Below are 19375 nucleotides of genomic sequence, written 5' to 3'. Positions count from 1 at the left end.
CTTCATCAGGTAGTCTAATCTCAACGTTTATATCAACTGTAAATATCCGTGTTTAGTTTCACTGACCTATTTAAAATGGACTGAGAAAGCATTTTCAAAATTAGAGGTCTATCTCTAAGGCTCAGCCTACAGCTGTTTCCCTGCCTATATAGGTGAGCTATTACTATAGGTGAATGGTCCGGCGTCCGTCGTCCACATTTTCCCTTAAACATCTTCTCTGAGACTACTGGTAAGAATAACACCAAATTTGGTCTGTAGCAACCTGGCGAGGTCCTCTATCAAGTTTGTTCAAATGGGAGCACTTGGCCCCTTTTCGGTTTTTAGAGCTGAAAATAGAAAAACCTTTAAATGATTTCTTCTCGTGAACAGCTTGATGGATCTTCATCAAATTTGGTCTGTAGCATCATTATCATGTTTTGTCCGAAGTTTGTTCAAATGGGGGTGCATGGTCCTTTTTGTAGGCCGCTAGAGTCAAAATTAGAAATACCTTTAAACCACTTCTTCTCATGAACGGCTTGAAGGATTTCCATCAAATCTGCTCTGTAGCATCATTATAAGGTCCTCTCCCAATTTATTCAAATGTGGGCAAAATTAGAAATACCTTTAAACGACTTCTTCTCATGAACCGGTGGAAGAATCTCCTTCAAAGTTGGTCTATAGCATCAACAGAAAGTCTTCTTCCCATTTTGTTCATAATTATGGTGTCACTTTGCGCCTTTTAAGGGCGACTAGAACTAAACATAAAAATGATTTTTAAAAGCCTTTTACTCATGAACCACGTAATGGATCTTCATCAAATTTGATCTATAACATCATTATAAGGTCCTCTCCCAAATTTGTTCAAATTATGGCACTTGGCCCCGTTTAGGGACCGCTTAAGCCAAAATTAGAAATACCTTTTAACGACTTCTCATGAACCGGTGGTCTTCAAAGTTTGTTTGTGGCATTATTATAAGGTCCTCTCCCAAATTCACTTGGCCCCTTTTAGGGGCCACTATAACTGAAAATAGAAATGCCTTTAAATAACTTCTTCTCATGAACCGCCTGATGGATCTCCATCAAACTTGGTCGTAGCATCATTATAAGGTCATCTCCCAAATTTTTACAAATGGGGGCAGTCGGTCCTTTTGAGGGGCCGCTAGAACTTGAAAATAGAAATGCCTTCGTAAGACTTCTTCTCATGAACTGCTGCATGGATCTTCATCAAACTTTATTTGTAGTATTATTTTAAGGCATTTCACCAAATTGTTTCAAATGTTTCAGCAGCTGCTAGAGCTAAAACTAGAAAAAACAACATTTAAACAACTTCTTCTAATGAATAGCCAGATGGATTTTCATCAGACTTGGTATGTAGGATCATTATAAGGTCCTCTCTCAAATTTGTTCAAATGGGGGCAGTTAACCCCTTTTAGGGGTTGCTAGGGCTAGAAGTAAAAATAACTTTTAATGACTACTTAACATGAATCACTCAATGGATCTTCATCAAACCTGCTCTGTAGCATTAATATAAGGTCCTCTCATAAATTTGTTCAGTTTGGAATGTTTGGCTTCTTAAAGGGTCAGATGGTTACGGCCCTCTTTAGGTGAGTGACTTAGGCCCATTTGGGCCTCTTGTTAAATGTCTTCTGTAAAGCACTTTTGTAAATACTTAAGCACGAAGAGTGCTGTATTAATAATAAGACATTACTAATATTATTATTATGATTTTCATTATTATTAATGATAAAATAATATATCAAGAAAATAGATGATTTGCATATAACATTAGAAGCAGATAGGTTAGCTTGTGTATTATCCAATTCCAATTTTCTTTAAGAAAATAAATACTGGTACTATAAGATTGATACACATTTCCACAGTCTGGCAACATTTGTAAACATTGATCCATTGGCTGAGACATATTAAAAGCAGGTTCCACTGCTGTTTGTCTGTGGATACAAAATTACATGAAAATGAGTACAGGTATTGAGCTATTCATCACGTAATTAATGTTGAAGTTGGAAGCTCTAAATTAAAATTGATTGGGTGTTAATAGCTGCTTTTTCATGGGATTTCTTTGTGTATCGCCTTTCTTCCACGAAACGTAGTGATAGATGCTGTTGATGGTAATCTTGCTTTTAGATTAATGGTATTGTCTAGAAATACGACATCTCTTATTTGAAAAGTATGTAGTAAGGATTTTTAAAAAGCAAGCTACTGGCAAGTAGTTTAAGCATTCGGCTGTGTACAGTTTTAAATAATTACAGATCAGTACACTTTCCGAACGTTTTTCTTCTTCTTTTTCATGTAAATGTTTATGATAAGGTGCAAACTAATGAATTTGTATTCATTAAAATATGTACAAAACAGCTTTTACATTACCACTGTTGAGTATTATTTATTAACCTAGATGAGGAAGCTACGGCTAGATGTGCATTAATTCATCTACATAATTAAAAAAGTAAACCATATTTCAATATACTTTCTAGGGCTTGCTGAATCACGGCTGTCTCAGCGATTTCTAAAGTTCAAGTTCAGAAGAATTGAATAAACCTGGAAGCATGTAGGTTTTAATACTAATATTAAAACTTCTGCACGATTGAAGTGTCTATATATTTTTCATTTGGGAGTGCAGGAGTATACTACAATTGTAATACTGATTGCAATTCTGTAGTTCAGTTGAACATACTTTTTAAAGGAATGAAAAAATATATACCTATATTAGAGAATTTTATTCAGTTTACAATATTTACAGCATAATGCAATTCCACCATTGAAATTATGTACAATCATTACGTTCCAGTTACAAGGAAAACTATTCGCCGTATAGGCTGTATATTCCAGGTACAATGGTTTGTTTCAATGCGGCATCTCATTAAACGTGTGTTCTATCGAACGTTACTCCATCGAACGCGGTAATTGAAGGCTAATTGCCGGTTTAAAAATTCAAAACTTGATAAATTAAAGCGGAAACATAACTGTAAACATAAAACATATATCATGCCCATGTATTTTCTTTCCTGTCTGGTGACGGTGGTAAAATGTATACAAATATAAGCAAATATACATGTATGCATGCTAATTTCACTGTTCTTTATAAACTGTGCATGTCCTCATTGGCTTTTAGCCTATTGGAATTGAATGAATAAGCTGTTCTGTAAACTGTTCTTTTATATTCAAATGTCAAACTACAAAAAATCGCAATTTGTTTTCTCCTGTTTTACTAAGTTTGTATATTGGTGACGACGTCACATACTGTATGGTCATTTTCTATGTAAGTTCCAAGTAGGATCATAAAGAAATCAACGGTATTACTTAGTTATATTTTTGTCCATATGTAACGTTAGAAGCTAAGCCGTTAAGCACAGATCTGACAGAGGTTTATGGGCAGATCTGACAGAGGTTTATGGGCAGGAATTTCTGATATCCTTTTCTGAATATCATTAACAGAAACATTGGTCGTAATGGTCATTCTAATTTAAATGGAATCTAAAGCCTCAATACTTTAATGATAAGAACTACGAATAATATATTGAACTTATAGGACATAACTGATGAAAGTCTTTTTTATACGCCCGAAGGGACGTATTATGTTATGACGCTTGTGTCCGTCTGTCCGTCCGTGTGTCCGTCTGTCCGTTAGCAATTTCGTGTCCGCTCTGTAACTCTTGAACCCCTTGAAGGATTTCAAGGAAACTTGACACAAATGTTCACCACACCGAGACGACGTGCAGAGCGCATGTTTTGCATGTCTCGCTTCAAGGTCAAGGTCAAACTTAGGGGTCAAAAGTCATATCAGTTTGTTTCGTGTCTGTAACTCTTGAACCCCTGAAGGATTTCAAAGAAACTTGACACAAATATTCACCACACCAAGACGACGTGCTTGAGCGCATGTTCCGGATGACTCGCTTCAAGGTCACGGTGACACTTAGGGGTCAATAGTCATATCAGTTTGTTTCGTGTCCGCTCTGTAACTCTTGAACTGCTGGAAGGATTTTAAAGAAACTTGGCAGAAATGTTCACCACACTGAGACGACGTGCAGAGTGCATGTTCCGGGTGACTCGCTTCAAGGTCAAGGTCACACGTAAGGGTCAAAGGTCATAATGACTTTGCTTTGTGTATATTGCTCTGCATTGCAGTGCTCTTGTTTTCTTTTTTGTTCGCTACTTCCCTTTTATTTTACTATAAATAGCTTATTTTGAAACTTTTTTTATTATTGGCCGTAGGGAAAAACAGAGACCACTTTTCTGTGGTACAACATGGATGGTACCTCCAATTTTTAGGTGTATTTTTACATACCTGTACCTGATAAGGATTTTTTGTGGACTTAGATTTGTTTTTTGAAGTTTTCCTTTTGTTGTTCCAGTCCTTTGGGCAACAACAGTCAAGTTATTTAAATTTTGCTCCCATCCTATGATGTAACACTTCGGGCGTATATTGCCCCGCTGGGCGGAGCTCTTGTTGACTTCCCAGCTTTTGTCTTCCCTTTTGTTTAAATGTTGAAAATTGTACAAAAGAAAATTTAGAAAATAAGATCTAAGCAATGGTTAGCAACTACTCCGTTCGTACAAATTGAATGTTTAAAATTAAACTATTTTAAGCGGGTAAATTATATGTAACTGATGGCTAAATTTTATATTCAAGTGATAAATTGTTATCTGCTTTTATTATGAACCATGTATCACATGTCATGTTAACTCTTGATTCATTGAAAACCCAAGTGTTATTGTGTAAATGTACTTTTTAAAATCAAGTACCAATTTCCTTAAATACTGATTTTGATTTAAACCAAAATTTATTGCCAGTGACACAAAATCAAGTACTAATTTCATTAAATACAGATTTTTATTTTAAACACAAAAAATATAATGCCAGTGACCAGTATTAGGCAACAACATTGCTGAAGCAACAAAGTTTTACGACCATTTGGTTCACAGTGTTTGTTTGCATGTGTTTGTTTACATTTCTCAATACGTGTGATCTCCTTTTGGTTACGGTTGTTCACATATTTACAATATTTATTGTTTACTGAATTTATTTTTTTAAGTACAGATAGACCGCGTATAATTTGAGGATTAGCGCCTATATTGACATCAAGCATCTCAAAGTTTTGTTAACAGAAACACTTTACTAAGAGGTAAATGACCATTGTAGTAAAGGTCACTTTGAATCGGACTGTTTGTAAACCAACGGTTGGCGAGTTCAAATTCTTTATTACTCAAACAAATGTAAGGATATTAACATTTCTTTTCATTATTGACAAACATTACAAATACTTCGGACTATGTCTACTATAAATATGGTCAAAACTTATGTTATAAACAGTCATTTATACAAAACACGGACCGTATCTTTCATATCTCAATACAGATAATATATAAATTAAGATATGAAGTTAAACTAAGAAGCAGTTAAATCTTAACAAACGTCATTCTAAATGACATCACAGTGATTCGAGCCACAGGACAGTTCTATTTTGATATTGCTTTATTACTTCAAAAAGAAACCAACCTGTCATAAAAAGGTAACTAAATACGACGTTTACATTTAACAAAATATTAAATCTAGTGCTCTTAATAAAGGACGTGTTTAGTGGTGATAGGAAAGTCTCTTCAATCATCTGTCGTTTTTGTTTGATTGTTTGTTTGTTTGGTGTTTTTGTTCTTTTTTTTTTCTTTTTTCTTCTTTGTTATTTATAACTTTTTTTAAATGACTTATTTCCTTTTTGAAAAATGTATGAGATTATTACGCCAGTGAACGGTAAAATAATACCATACGCATTTATATCTAGTTTAGATACATACCGAGCATCAAAATATAAATGGTATATGTACTCAAGTGCAACGGTCAATGTATTAAAATGTGCCTTCGTCGGGAGAGGTCACATAGGGAAAACTTGATCCAATGGAATGTCATTGACGGGTTCTATATTCGCCAATAATTTCACTTGCGTCTATAGCTCATTTTTACTGACGATATATATATTTGACGAAAATTGTGGGTGTTTTTTCGAACGAATTTAGATTCTATGGAGCTTTATTGTAGCTTTATGAATAATATTGTCCATTAATACGCTTCATAATATCCACTTTTACCAAACACCTCAATTATTGTCTACCCACGCGTATTTACAAATCACTTTATGTCCACTTTTGACAGACCAGAAAGTGATATCGTTTTTGTTTTAAAAAAAGTGAAAACCCTACAATTTCAGGAAACGATATGTTATGAAATGTCCGGCATTACCATTTCCATCATTACCATATTTGTTTCGTCGAACGATTTGATTGTTTGAGAGTAGATTCTGTAATTTTGAAGCCCTGTGAAACAAAGTATTATTTCAGCCCTCGTAGCATTTTATATCCGTATGCAATTTTAAAATTCACTAGAGACAAACTGAATAGATATCACAAATGATCTACACAGTAGCAATATTCACATGATAAACGTGTGTTAAATATCAGGATATGATACATTGTAGAACATCCTTGAAAGAAATGCTGTATTTAAATGTTTTGCGATGTGGTTCAAGTGTTTGCAAATTGGATTTATTCTATCATCTATACCATGTCACCAAGGTGAGCTTAAGTAACTTTTTATTGTATTGTTTGATTATGTTTTAACTTGTACATTTTCATAAAACTATCTTTAATTATATTTGTAAGTTTTACTTTATCATGGAATTGTCCTTCTGTAAATTCTTTTGATTAGATTGTCAGTTGTACTTTATCAGAAAACTTTCCATAGTTTGACATGCCATTTCCTGTTTATTAGATTTATTACAGTTTATGCTTATATCTGATTGTAACAAGATCTATTTGACAATCACACTCTGCAACAAAATGTTCTGTTGTTTCTTAAAATAATGAAAAAGAACATCTCACCGATCCACTTTCCGCCTTTTGTCACAATTTAGTGTAAACAATATGCTGGAAAATGTTTTATCTGACATATTTATGCGTATCACTCACGCAGTCTAAACCAGTTTAATTTTTTTTTTTTAATTGTAAAGGAATTGTTATAGACAATAATTTCCCCTTTCTTACATTTTCTCAGGCTGCAACCATGTAAGATATTAAATTATTTCTGTGATTTTAATTCTGATTTCGCTGTACTCTAAGATGATATTAATAGGCTTATTGAATGGCTTGATGGTCACTAGTCAAACCATTGCCTGAGGACCGACGTTTTTGACGAATAGTTTTGACTACTGGCCGGCAAATAATTCAATAAGTGTTTTATTGCATGACATCAGGAATTAATTCTCACAGTTTTAGTTTCAAATCTTTGACTCATTAGCCCGGTAAACATGTTGAATATAGATCGGTCATATCGCATGAATATGGACCGGCGATTTATATAAGAAGTTATGTGTAATACTGGTATCAGTCGAGGTATTATATAGAGGATCTTACACTGGTGCCTTATATAACTAGTTGAATAAGGTAATAACCCGGCATTTCGCATTTTCATTCAGCTAGTTAAAAAATCTTTTATATCACATGACAGTTTTCCCCACATAAATATTTAGATTTCTATTAACGTTCGATTAACGTCTTCTGTACTTGAAAATAACATGGCGTTATTTCTCTCCCACGACGTCAAACGAGTGATATATAAGAGTTACAGATAAGATTGGAGAATTTCTTTGGATAAACACACATCCACGAAGATGAAATGAGGTCTAATATATTTCATCACAGTCCTATTTAGAGAGACAGAGTACTTAATCAAATTAATTAGATACAAACATATGTGCTATAAACCAAGTCAATGAATTGTTTACTAAATATAGCTATGCTTGAAATACATGCATTTACTCATCTTGAAGAAATGTAATTACATGTAGTTTATATTTAGATTATAAATTTCCGCTTATTAAGGCGTAATAACAATTGTTTGTTTCCGGTATCCCGACCTACCCTAAATTTTTGGCCCGATCCTAAATGTTTTTATGGCCTTGGGGAATATTTTTTTCAACTTTTTAACAAAAAATTACAAAACTGCACATTTTTTGCTTGAAACATGGCCAGTGATGTTAGAAATCAACTTACTGATGCTCTAAAGGCATAACCCTCTTATTTGTATTCCTTTTTTTAAACAAAAATATTTTCCGAAAAGTCTCCCTTAATAAAAAATACCCCCCCCCCCCCCCCCCCCGCCCACAAAAAAATATTTCCGACCTACCTACCCTAATTTTTTGAGCATGTTACCGGAAACAAATAATATTTTTTAGGCCTAATAGCATACTCGTATTTGTAATGTCGATGTGTGTGGGTAAAGTCAGAACGAATTACAGATACACTAGATGTCTGTTTTGTGTATTTTATACTTAACTCATGAGTCTTTGCTCAACTGAATAACGATATAGTATTGTACTTCGGACTATTTTGAAGAATGAAACAGTTATGAATTTTAGTCAGAAAAAAATGTTCTATTCGCTTTGTTATATGATGCAAAACTAATTCCAGGACGATGTGTGTGAGGTCCGCACAGGTTGAGAGAATATAGTAATATGAAATATTAGCAATTGAATTAGCAATAGAAGTATGTAATATACCATGGCCCAGTAGTCTTATTTCAGATACTAATGTTTAAATGTTCATGTGTGTATGCTGTATATATAAAAAGGTGCACGTTCAAATGCACGTAAAATTCATGATAAACGGGGCTGTTTGAGTTAAGTTAAGGAGAGATATATAACAGAGCTTAAATGTATATAAATATCAAAATAGTTATTTATTTATTTATTTATTTATTTTTGTTGGGTTTAACGTTGCACCGACACAATTATAGGTCGTATGGCGACATTCCAGCTTTGGTGGTGGAGGAAGATCCCAGGTGCCCCTCCGTGCATTATTTCATCACGAGCGGGCACCTATGTAGAACCACCGACCTCCGTAAGCCAGCTGGATGGCTTCCTATATAAATATTAAAAGACTGAAGAGATGAAATACTGTTTTACCGCTTTTATGAACATATAACTCGGTCAGTTTGCAAGCGTTGTAATAGAAGTTAGTTTCAAATGGGAGTTTTAACGTTTCTCTCATCTAAATGCGCTCTGTAGTCCTACAGCAGTAGCTCCAATTCATTACCTAATCGCTAGTTTTTGTGCCAGATAAAGCATCATATCACGGCCACCAAATCCATAACGTTTGTTCAAAACACAAAAGATTCTATCTCAACAACTTTTAACCTTATATAAATGTTTTCTTATGTTACCGGAGAACATATTAACAATTTTATATTCTGTAGTTATTTGATATTTGGGAAACTGACGCAAAACCTTTAAAAACTATTCTTTTTGGAATTTTGTAGGATTGTTAATAAGGTAGACAATTGGCATGTCTGTGTTTTCTTTTCACAGACACCCTGGAGTGTATGGTGTCTTTGAACTAAATTAGATGATATAAGATAACATCACTTTCGATAAAAGGTAATTTGGGACTTGTTCCCCTACGTTTCTGAATGCAAAGCCAAATGACATGGTGTCTTTAAACCAAAGTAGCACTGCGCCCTGTGAGAAGGAAGTTATTCGGAATTTGCTTCCCTAAAGAATGATCGTGTTCTGCTATAATTTAAGAGAAATGGCATTATATTATCTACATTGAAAATAACACAAATTAGCACTGTATTCGGTCAACACTAATCTGGGAATTGTTTCCCAATAGACAGTTCTAAAATTGCTGGAATGAAATATTGATAACATTTGTGTCTTTGAGTTTGATAGACAACCTCTAATAACCTCGACATTGCACAAGTTAAAAAAATCCCTAAACAAATTTTACATTTACTCTAGATATCTGTTAAGCAAATTACATTATGGCCGGAATCTTGGACTACCCCACAATTACGGTATTGGGTATTGAGGGACTGTTGTTTTCAGCAAGGAAAGGAACACTGACGTGGCCCGGTGGTCTAGTGGTGACTTGCTTGACTGTTAGTCCAGTAGTCCCGGGCTCGAATCCCGATCCCGGAACTGGGAATTTCTGAGATACTGTTGTCTCCCAACTAACTTAGATGCCAGTGCTGGTTCTTCCCAAGACAGACAGCTTCACATGTTTCATTCCTACATACTGAGCACATTAAAAACACAAGGAGCTAGGCTAAGTAAGCCACACATGCCTGTTTCTAAAAGATTTCTCTCCCTCTGTTCTGGGGGCTTTCTCTCATTTGATCCCTTACGTCAGATCGCTTTGTGTCTCAACTGGGAGAAGATGAATTTATGTCTTGAGTGGCAGCCTTTGTATGTAAAGCGTCTTGAATGTGTTCGTCATGAGAAGGGCGTTATAAAAATCTGATATAATATATCTATATAACCATTGCTTCAACAAAGTCAAATATTTTATTGGTATAAGCATAATTAATGTTCATCGCCATACATGCAATGTGGCGGTTCAACATAAGGTTATAGTACACAGAAAAGCTTGATACATGGTACGAATAGTAATTTCAGATTTAACATATATACAACATTCAACTTTTACATATTTCAAAAACAATATACAATTTGCAATTTAGTGGCAAGTTATTACTTTATCACTTTGTCTCATTTCTCTTAAGGGTAGCTTCATATAAACATTTTGCTAAGCTAACAATTATTCTTTTCTAAATTGATTTTAGTAGAATTTGAATTTGGTTATTGTTGGTCATACACAATAAAACTTTTAATTGTTCTCTTTGAACGTCATTATAATAGGAACATACAAGTACAAACTGATATTCTGACTCCACTTGTTGGTACAATTGGTTCCAACCAATGCCTTTAAGTCTCCCCTCCCTCTTCAATCACATCTCAAACGAGATCAAGATTTACTATACTTTTCATGTTCTATAACAGTCCAGTACTTTAATTGAACAAAGTCACTTTTGGACGTATTATAACACTATAATTTAGAGTAAACTATTTAAATATTTGAATACCAAGGTGGAAAATATTGATCACAATTTCCGTAGGACATTATTGATATGCAATTTTATTACATTTGCATCATTCAGCATGTATTTTTAGCTTAAATCAGCGAAAAGATTTTTGACATTTTTAGACCAATCATTTATGAGATTTCCGTTAGAGTCCAACATAAAAATCAATTTATATGCTAATGAATTTTGGATTTTTACTAATTCCATGCGGGTGTTTTATTATTCTGTACGTAGATTAATGATCAGAAGATATACTTTTTTATACATTCTATGGGCTTTGTTTCTGCCACTTTTGATTGCATCTTATGCATATATTGTAATGTAATATCTAAAGAAATGATTCCGGACTAGATTATTGTACATTTTATCTTCCCTATTTTAGACCTAGTTTATGAAAGATATCGTAATTGATTTCGCATTTACATTGTTATTATTATGTTTCCCATCTTGATTCTATTACCAATGTTTAGTCGTCTCCAACCAGGATTATGTAAAGAAGTATACTTTTCACAAATGCCAAAATGACATTTGCTTTGTTGTTCTTATATTTTGACCATTAACGTAGGTAGTTTTCATTTATTTATATTCTTTACTATAGTAAACAGAACCACAAAAGTGTTGTAAAAGAAAGTATATTTCATTCATCAACCGATGCATTTTATTTACTGTTTGTCTTTACTCCACTCTCCACACCTTCTCTTTTTTACCCTTTTACCCAGTCCCTATTTTTATGTTGATGGATAATTTATCAGTTAAGCTTTATTTAATATATACGTGTCGACGTCCTTTAAGAAAATACAAAAATTCATGAAATCTCGAAAAACTGAGTATGATTAAAGCAGAAAATTGTCGACATGCTTTATTTGCCTCTTTGATTGCCTAAGCATTGGCTTAGTCGAAACATTTCAGTCACATCTTTCCTGACTTAAACGTTATAATTCAGAATCTAAAAGATATCAGAGATGAACATCTGGCAGAACAGTTTGTGCTTTACCTGGATAAATACAATAAATTGGGAGAAAAACAACTGTAACTGCATCATAACGTCTGTACAGAACACCAGCTGAATCATGTTTGTGGATGAAACGTAAACTAAGAGAACTCGCGTGAAAATGATGCATTCACGTTTTCTTCATTTTTTCCCTTCATCAGGTGGTGTAATCTTAATGTTTATGTGAATTGTAAATATCATCGCTGATTGCTACAGACTAATCAAAATGAGGTTTTTGTCGGAACCAATTGTGTGTTCATTCAAATTTATCTTTCGTGCACTGATTAATTATAGCTTTTTTATAAGACGTTATGTGCCCTCTCGAGCATTTCAAAATGATGTGCTAATCTCGTCTTGAAGACTTTTTCATTGGCACAAAACCTAAAATGTGAAAGAAGCCTTTCGTCTTTATTTTCAAAATTGTTTAAATGATTTCCTTTGATAGAATTAGGTATTAAGTCTGCACTTCTTTTTTTAAACTAAACATAATTGTATACAAGTTCTTCGTCTCCTATATTTGGCAAGTGATGGAAAGCAAGGGTAAAGTTTTGTGAACGCTCAACTGTGGTATTTTTACACAGATCATTCCAAGATGGCGCCCCATTATGTTTCTTATTTGTTTATTCTATCCCCACTCCTCCCATTTCCTTATTTCCTTGTACTTTGTGTTTGTTCTATCCCCCTCTCTTTCCCCCCCCCCCCCCCCCCCCCCCCATTTCCTTGCACTTTGTGTATGCATTCTTATGTTAATCTCTTTTATGTACATATTTGTTCATAAAATAATAGTATTTCTTTTTTTACTCAGTAGGGAGAGCGCACATCAAAGGATCGTGTGGTTGTGATTTCGATTCCCGGGTTAGGCTACGTTCTCCGTCACGATTTGTATGGGCTTTTTGTCTCCCTGATTTATGTGGAGAAGTTGACAGTCACTTGGGGGAGAACAGGTTAGTACTGGTACGTAATCCAGGAACACTTGTTAACTTACCTGCAGTTACATAGCTGAAATACTTTTTAAAAAGGGAAACAAAAGAAGTTCTTTTTGAAGGGGGTCGCGTTCTTTTACTAATGAATTCTCGTCTTGGTTGTCGTTGTTGTAACATTGTGATATGATTTGGATTTAGACTAAATTTTTTTTATGTACATTAACTGAAACTTTCCTGTGGTGTATTTGCTATTGACAGTTCCAAGGAGGCACCTAAACTATGAATTGTTGCTGCATATTCAATAGAATTAAACCTCTATTTCCTTTCCCCAATGAAAATCCGCGCCAACGTTTCGCGTTAGCTTCCAGTAAATCAGAGTTAATAGATATAACTTGCGTCTTTTATTGCGTTACGTATTAACTTATTACACAGAAATGTGCACTAAAACTTTTGTATAGAACAGTTCTCAATTTATTTTCTCTGTACTTGTCTTGTTCACAGTTTACTCTTGGGGATCAATAAACAGCCTTAGTATTTGCATGTTTGTATGGGTCAATTGCATTCAATGCATTCTTTTATTTGACTTCTCTCATTTCAAAAAGAGGCTTGAAATATTTCTTATTATTCGGAACCTATTTATAACCAACTTCTTGTTCTCCGGAGTCATTCAATTTTGAGATTTTGTCAGCGTTTAAGACAATATTGTAGCACTGCATTTTTCTTGTTTTATATTAGAAGTTTAAAAATGCACATATCAAATTTGTAATATTTTGGCAGAAAAAATAATGATATTATTTTCGTTGAAACTTGTGTTATGAAAGAGTTATGAAAAAGATAAATAAGTTACAACTAACAGGAAAAATGTTTCTCGGGAGCTTGACAGGTTTGTTTCGTGAATGATGAAATTCTTAAGCTGTGAGAATCAAGTGTTTAGGCAGCATGATGCAGTGTTCTCTAGAGTTTAGCCATTATTATTCTTTACAGAAGTAATTATGTCATCTGTCTTAGATGTCCCTTAAACCTATAAACCTATGAGGTCTAACCGAATTTACGTTCGGGGAATATTTCACTTTTTTACATTGTCGTGCTTCATCCACCATGACGGTAACAGGTTTTACGTCAGCTTCTTGAACTATTGATATTGTACAGCATCATAAAGAATTGACATGTCTACAATAAAGACATTCTAGTTGGGGTTTTTTTTCAAAGTCTGTAGAGTTAATACAGAATAAATAAGTATGAGCTAAATAATCAATCTTTTAATCAACATTATAACATCAGCAAATGTTTTCCACCCGACAAATATTTCCTTTACTTAAAATATTACCCTTCATGTGACTGCTTGTTTTCACATCTGAAAAGAAAACAATACATTCATCTTGGTGTTATCTTTCTTAGTTCTCTAATACTGTTGGCATATCTGTGTAAAGGAGAATTACATCTTTAATGTTATAACAGAAGTTTGTTCTCTAATACTGTTGGAACGTCTGTGTAAAGGAAAATTATAACTTTTCTGTTACAACAGCAGTTTGTTCTCTAATACTGTTGGAACGTCTGTGTAAAGAAAAATTATAACTTTTCTGTTAGAACAGCAGTTTGTTCTCTAATACTGTTGGATCGTCTGTGTAAAGGAAAATTATAACTTTTCTGTTACAACAGCAGTTTGTTCTCTAATACTGTTGGAACGTCTGTGTAAAGGAAAATTATATCTTTTCTGTTACAACAGCACTTTGTTCTCTAATACTGTTAGAACGTCTGTGTAAAGGAAAATTATATCTCTTCTGTTACAACAGCACTTTGTTCTCTAATATTTGTTGGAACGTCTGTAAGTAGGAGGACTGAATTTCTATTCTTCTGTTACAGCAACCATTTTCTCTAATACTGTTGGAATGTTAGTGTGTAAGTAATAGTATCTCCATTTTTCTGTTGGAGCAGCAGTTTGTTCTCTTATATTATTGGAACTCCTGTGTGTAGGGAAATTGCAACTTCATTTTTCTGTTAGAACAGCAATTTCTTCCTTAATGTCTTGTCCATCTTATTGGGGTTAAATATTTGTCAAACTCCTTGGACTGATTTTGGTAAAGTACTGATTAACTCCTGGAACGTGCTAAATTTTGCAACCGCTTTTACACTGGTCACTTATTTTCATACATATTTAAGCGGCTTTCCTCACATTATCAGATCTTTTAAAACAGACAAGCTACGTCTCTAACATGTTAAGAATATGGTATTCAATTAAGTTAAATTAACTCAATATTCATAATAAGAATGCTGCGTGACTAGCGAAGTTTTTCTCCAGTTCAACAAATTATTCAGAAAGAAAAGTCGTAGAACATATTTACTCTAACAGGACCGTTTGATAACATTACAACATTACTTAGGTTATAATTATTCTATATATTGTCTTTTCCCCCTTTCTACAAATTATTCAAGTGGTTTTACAAATATAAATTGTATAGAACACATTTACCATTTGCTATAACACGGCAATTCTTTGCCCAAGGTTGGACGCTGAATTACTTTGATTGGATGGATGAGGTTTCAGCTATCACGTAACAAATTGTTAACTGCATAAACTTGATTGTTCCCCAGTTACGTTTGAATTTAGCAGTCATTTGTAAACTAATGCCTTTATCACTTATATTAAATTGTTCTACTTTCAGATATTCCCTCCATTTATAACCCCAGAAGATCGTCAGATGTGATTCAGAAATAACTGGAAACAAATATGGTATGTCGTATTTAATGGCTTTGACTATTTAGAACATTTAGAACTAGATGCATCATGTCCATTTATCATATACCATTAGTTGATATTTATTATGGTATTTATTTTGGAAACAATATATCCCAAAGTTGAATAAAAAATAAAAGGTAAGATAAGATTTCTCTGAAGCACAGAGCACCACAAAAACAGCCACAGAGCCACGCATTTGCAAAGTAGGCCCACAACGAAAAGAAGCTCTAACGGAAAATATTATAGACGGGTATATCAAAGGTATCAAGCATTATTTTCCACTGTTTTGTGTGATATTCTTTATCAGCGCACCACTGTGGCGTTTGCTGCTGTGACGTTATAATTGCGACGAACAGTGAGTTTGTTACAAAATAACAGTTTAAGTCTGTTTTTAGTCTGTTTATAAACCCTTATCATGCTGGACACGATTAATTCTGCCTTTGCGCCCAGTGTAGATCCACTGTTCGCCATTGAGACAGTATCTTATTTGGTATACACCCCTTTTAACAGTTAACGGTGCTGTCCAAATTAAAAGATAGACAAGTCCATTGTAGAAATTTAGCGAGTAAGGGTTAATAATAATTCAGTCGGTCGTATAAAAATTGTTTGAAGTCACGCATACACAATCCAGATCGTATTGTTTTTAATGACAGAGTGTGTCACTTTCCTCATCCGCTAGATGGTATTCGTACATACCTGACAATCCGTACAAAATCAGAGTGATATTACCCTCAGAAGCTCCTATATCCGCGATTGAAATTCTACTGTAGTGATAGAAACAGACAATATGAAATGAAAGTTACCTATGATATGGTATCGCAACATTGATGAAAAAAATATTAATGAATATAATAGGCTTATTTTACATTTTTATTAACCATAAAACAGCTGTTTTCAAGTGTCGCATGGCGGCCTCATAAAGTATCCCCTCACTCGGATTCAGTGTTTTTATATTTTCTGGGCCTTTGATATCATTGAGTCTATTCAATATCTATGGAATAGAATTCCGCCTAAGCTGGTGCAAGGGGGCGTGAGGGGTGCTGCACATTCCATTACCTCTCACGAACAGACTAAGTCAAACCGTAGCACTCCTATTTTACTTGTCGCATTCTATGCTTCCATAGGATCTTCTTACAAATTTTGCAACTTGTAGAATATAAAATGTTCTTTTGAAACGTGTTTTACAGCAACTTGCTATAGCAGAATTTTCAAACACATTTAGTGAAGTAACCACGTATATTATTATCAATTATTTTCGTACTCTGTATGTGTTTATGAAAAATATTATAATATCATAATATTAATTCGCAAGTAATATTTGCTTCCTGTTGAATACATTATCAAAACAGGAAAATTTACAAAATAACAGTTCAAATAATAACGGTTATATTTAGATATTTATTTGATACTTAATTGTTTTATTTGTTTCCTGAACTCGATTTCACGTCTAAATATAACATTTTTATCATTTAATTAAATATAATATCAAAATTTATCAATAAAAGGTCAGTATGACACTGTGATCTTGTGATATTTTTAATCTAATAAATGCACTTAACGCCGAGAGTTAGAGTTCAATTAAATTGCACCACTCTCAGTTGTCGCTGGCACGTATGTCTAGTGTTAGTGTTGGTTATATAAATAAGTAAATAAATAAAAAATACATTGTTTAATAAAGATCAGTCAAATAGCTGTTTTTGACATGTCTGATGACATTGCTGACTTTATAAATCCAAATCACCCTGAAAGACAGTGTTCAATAAAATTGCTACTTTTCGTCAATTGGATACTGATGAAAAGCTATCTTAAGGTAGGTCTCAAGTTCCAGTTGAGAGTAGGCATGTGAATACAAGTACTGTTAGCCTTTGTGATTTATTTTAAATGAATACTGTTCAAAGATTTGATGTGATCATATTATTGTAATGCAGTTATGTAGACCTCATTTAGGATAACATCGTTACTTGAGCAAATTATTGCATTTACATTCACTATAATTATGTATTTGGTATAAAAGGAAAACACATTTTGATCTCTTATAAACAATATTCATGCAAAAATCAAGTTTTATTTTATGCTTACTGGTGAAATACTGAAAAATATCGGTGAGATATTTCTCTATATCACTCACAGTGCCGAACTTCTTTTTTTTTCAGATAAAATTATCTCCCTTGAAATATATTCTTTAATTAACTCCCCTTGTTGCCTTTATAATTGCTGGTATCCTATTATAATCCTAACATTCAAGCCATACAGGAGACATGTACAGCTGGACAATCCTATATAGGACAAGCTAGCTATAATAAAATTTGCAAAAGAAATAATAATGCTCTAGAAATGTTACCTTCAAAGTTGGTTGCTTGCCCTGCCATAGCTATTATGATAGATACGTATTTCCTCCACTTTTCATCGGTTCCTCACTATCGTATAGTAGATTTTACTAGCGACAGCACATTTAGTTGGTTGTTGTCTTAGTTTATTATCACAAGACATCAACTCAACCTTATGTAATATGCCAGCATTTTCGTCGAAATTCTTCCCCACCCAGCCAGTTGTGTTCCAAATTCAATCCTATTGTGAGGCTATTCGTTATGCTATACAGCTCCTAGACCAATATTTCCATTAAATCCATGATGATATTTAATTCTGCAGCTTGATTTTCCAAGGACTTTGGATATTCCCCAGTTGTTTACGTTTTTCGGGTTATTATTTAATCTGACCTTCAGCGTTTGTAAACAAAGCAAGCTTTCGGTTATTTAACGAACTGACGGAATTGACCGAAAAGTTTTAAATATGCGTATATGTAATTACTGTCTGCTGGCCGCGGATTGTGCATTTTTTTAACAAAATATTTTAAATGCAGTTTTTGTTTTAAAAAACAAAATGGCGTCGTGTTGATTTCATGGACCTAATAACCAATATTCGATATCAATGTGCCTGAGTGTCCATGGTAATTTAGCGGATGCTCATATGTCACACGGTAGCCTAAACAAATCCTAATATCATCATGAAGTATTGGTCTTATTTAAACATGTAAGCATGTAATAAACAGAAAATTCGTTGATCTGCACCAATTAGCATAAAATAAAAAGAAAATTTGTTTGTTTGCAGTGTGATATCGAAATATATCTTCACCGATAAGGTAGACAATTTTGATATTTTCACTCAGGCTCCGCCTTCGTGAAAATATTCAATTGTCTCCCTTATCGGTGAAGATATATTTTGATATCACACTGCAGACAAATAAATTTCCTCTATTTATCGTTTTATTGTTAAGATTGTTGAAAATTATTATTTAATTTTCTGATATTCATGCTACGAAATCTCAAACTTTTGTAGAAAGTTACTGTAAAAATGTAAATAGAAGGATTGAATGTTATTTCTTGTGCGTTCATACGGGTGTGCAGCACACTGGGGCTTCTAGCAAGATTTATTGAGTCGTAGGATGTCTTATATCCTTATAAACACACAAGAGATAGCATTGAATCATTAAATAAACATGTTTATTTTCATATTTGGTATTTCAGAATAAGGTCATTGCTTTAACAATAATCTAATAATAAACATGTTTCACACAATATATATATATATATATATATGGTCAACTGACACGTCATGCTTAATGTATCCGTAAACAAAGATAATAAATAGAACAAAATATACATGAATGAATGAATGTGAGTGTAAAGTGATAGGAATCATTTATGAAAAACAGTAGTGATTAAATCTTAAGTATATTCAACCTAGTGACCTGTAAGTGGAAGTTTTTAGTGTTACGTATGTCGATAATTGTTCTACGTGTAATAGTGTATAATATATGTCTA

The 19375-nt window shown here is 33.6% G+C and overlaps 1 protein-coding gene across 7 annotated transcripts in view; it reads left to right on the top strand.

Moving 5' to 3' along the window:
- LOC123531523 (secretin receptor-like) overlaps positions 1 to 19375 on the top strand; it is a 103854-nt gene that overhangs the window by 50605 nt on the left and 33874 nt on the right. For 3 of the 7 annotated variants that reach the window (XM_045312576.2, XM_045312572.2, XM_045312578.2), the window contains one exon: positions 15481 to 15548. In XM_045312576.2, the coding sequence (XP_045168511.2) occupies positions 15546 to 15548 (3 nt within the window). In that variant the 5' untranslated portion in view covers positions 15481 to 15545. Of the gene's footprint in view, positions 1 to 2468; positions 2543 to 6406; positions 6559 to 15480; positions 15549 to 17174; positions 17365 to 19375 lie in introns of those variants that run through there. The other 4 variants (XM_045312573.2, XM_045312575.2, XM_045312571.2 and 1 more) reach the window with 4 other exon arrangements.

This window comes from Mercenaria mercenaria, chromosome 11 (assembly GCF_021730395.1).
Source record: "Mercenaria mercenaria strain notata chromosome 11, MADL_Memer_1, whole genome shotgun sequence".
Classification (NCBI taxonomy): Eukaryota; Metazoa; Mollusca; class Bivalvia; order Venerida; family Veneridae; genus Mercenaria; species Mercenaria mercenaria.
Note: the sequence above shows the minus strand (reverse complement) of the source record. Positions and strands in the feature narration are given on the sequence as shown.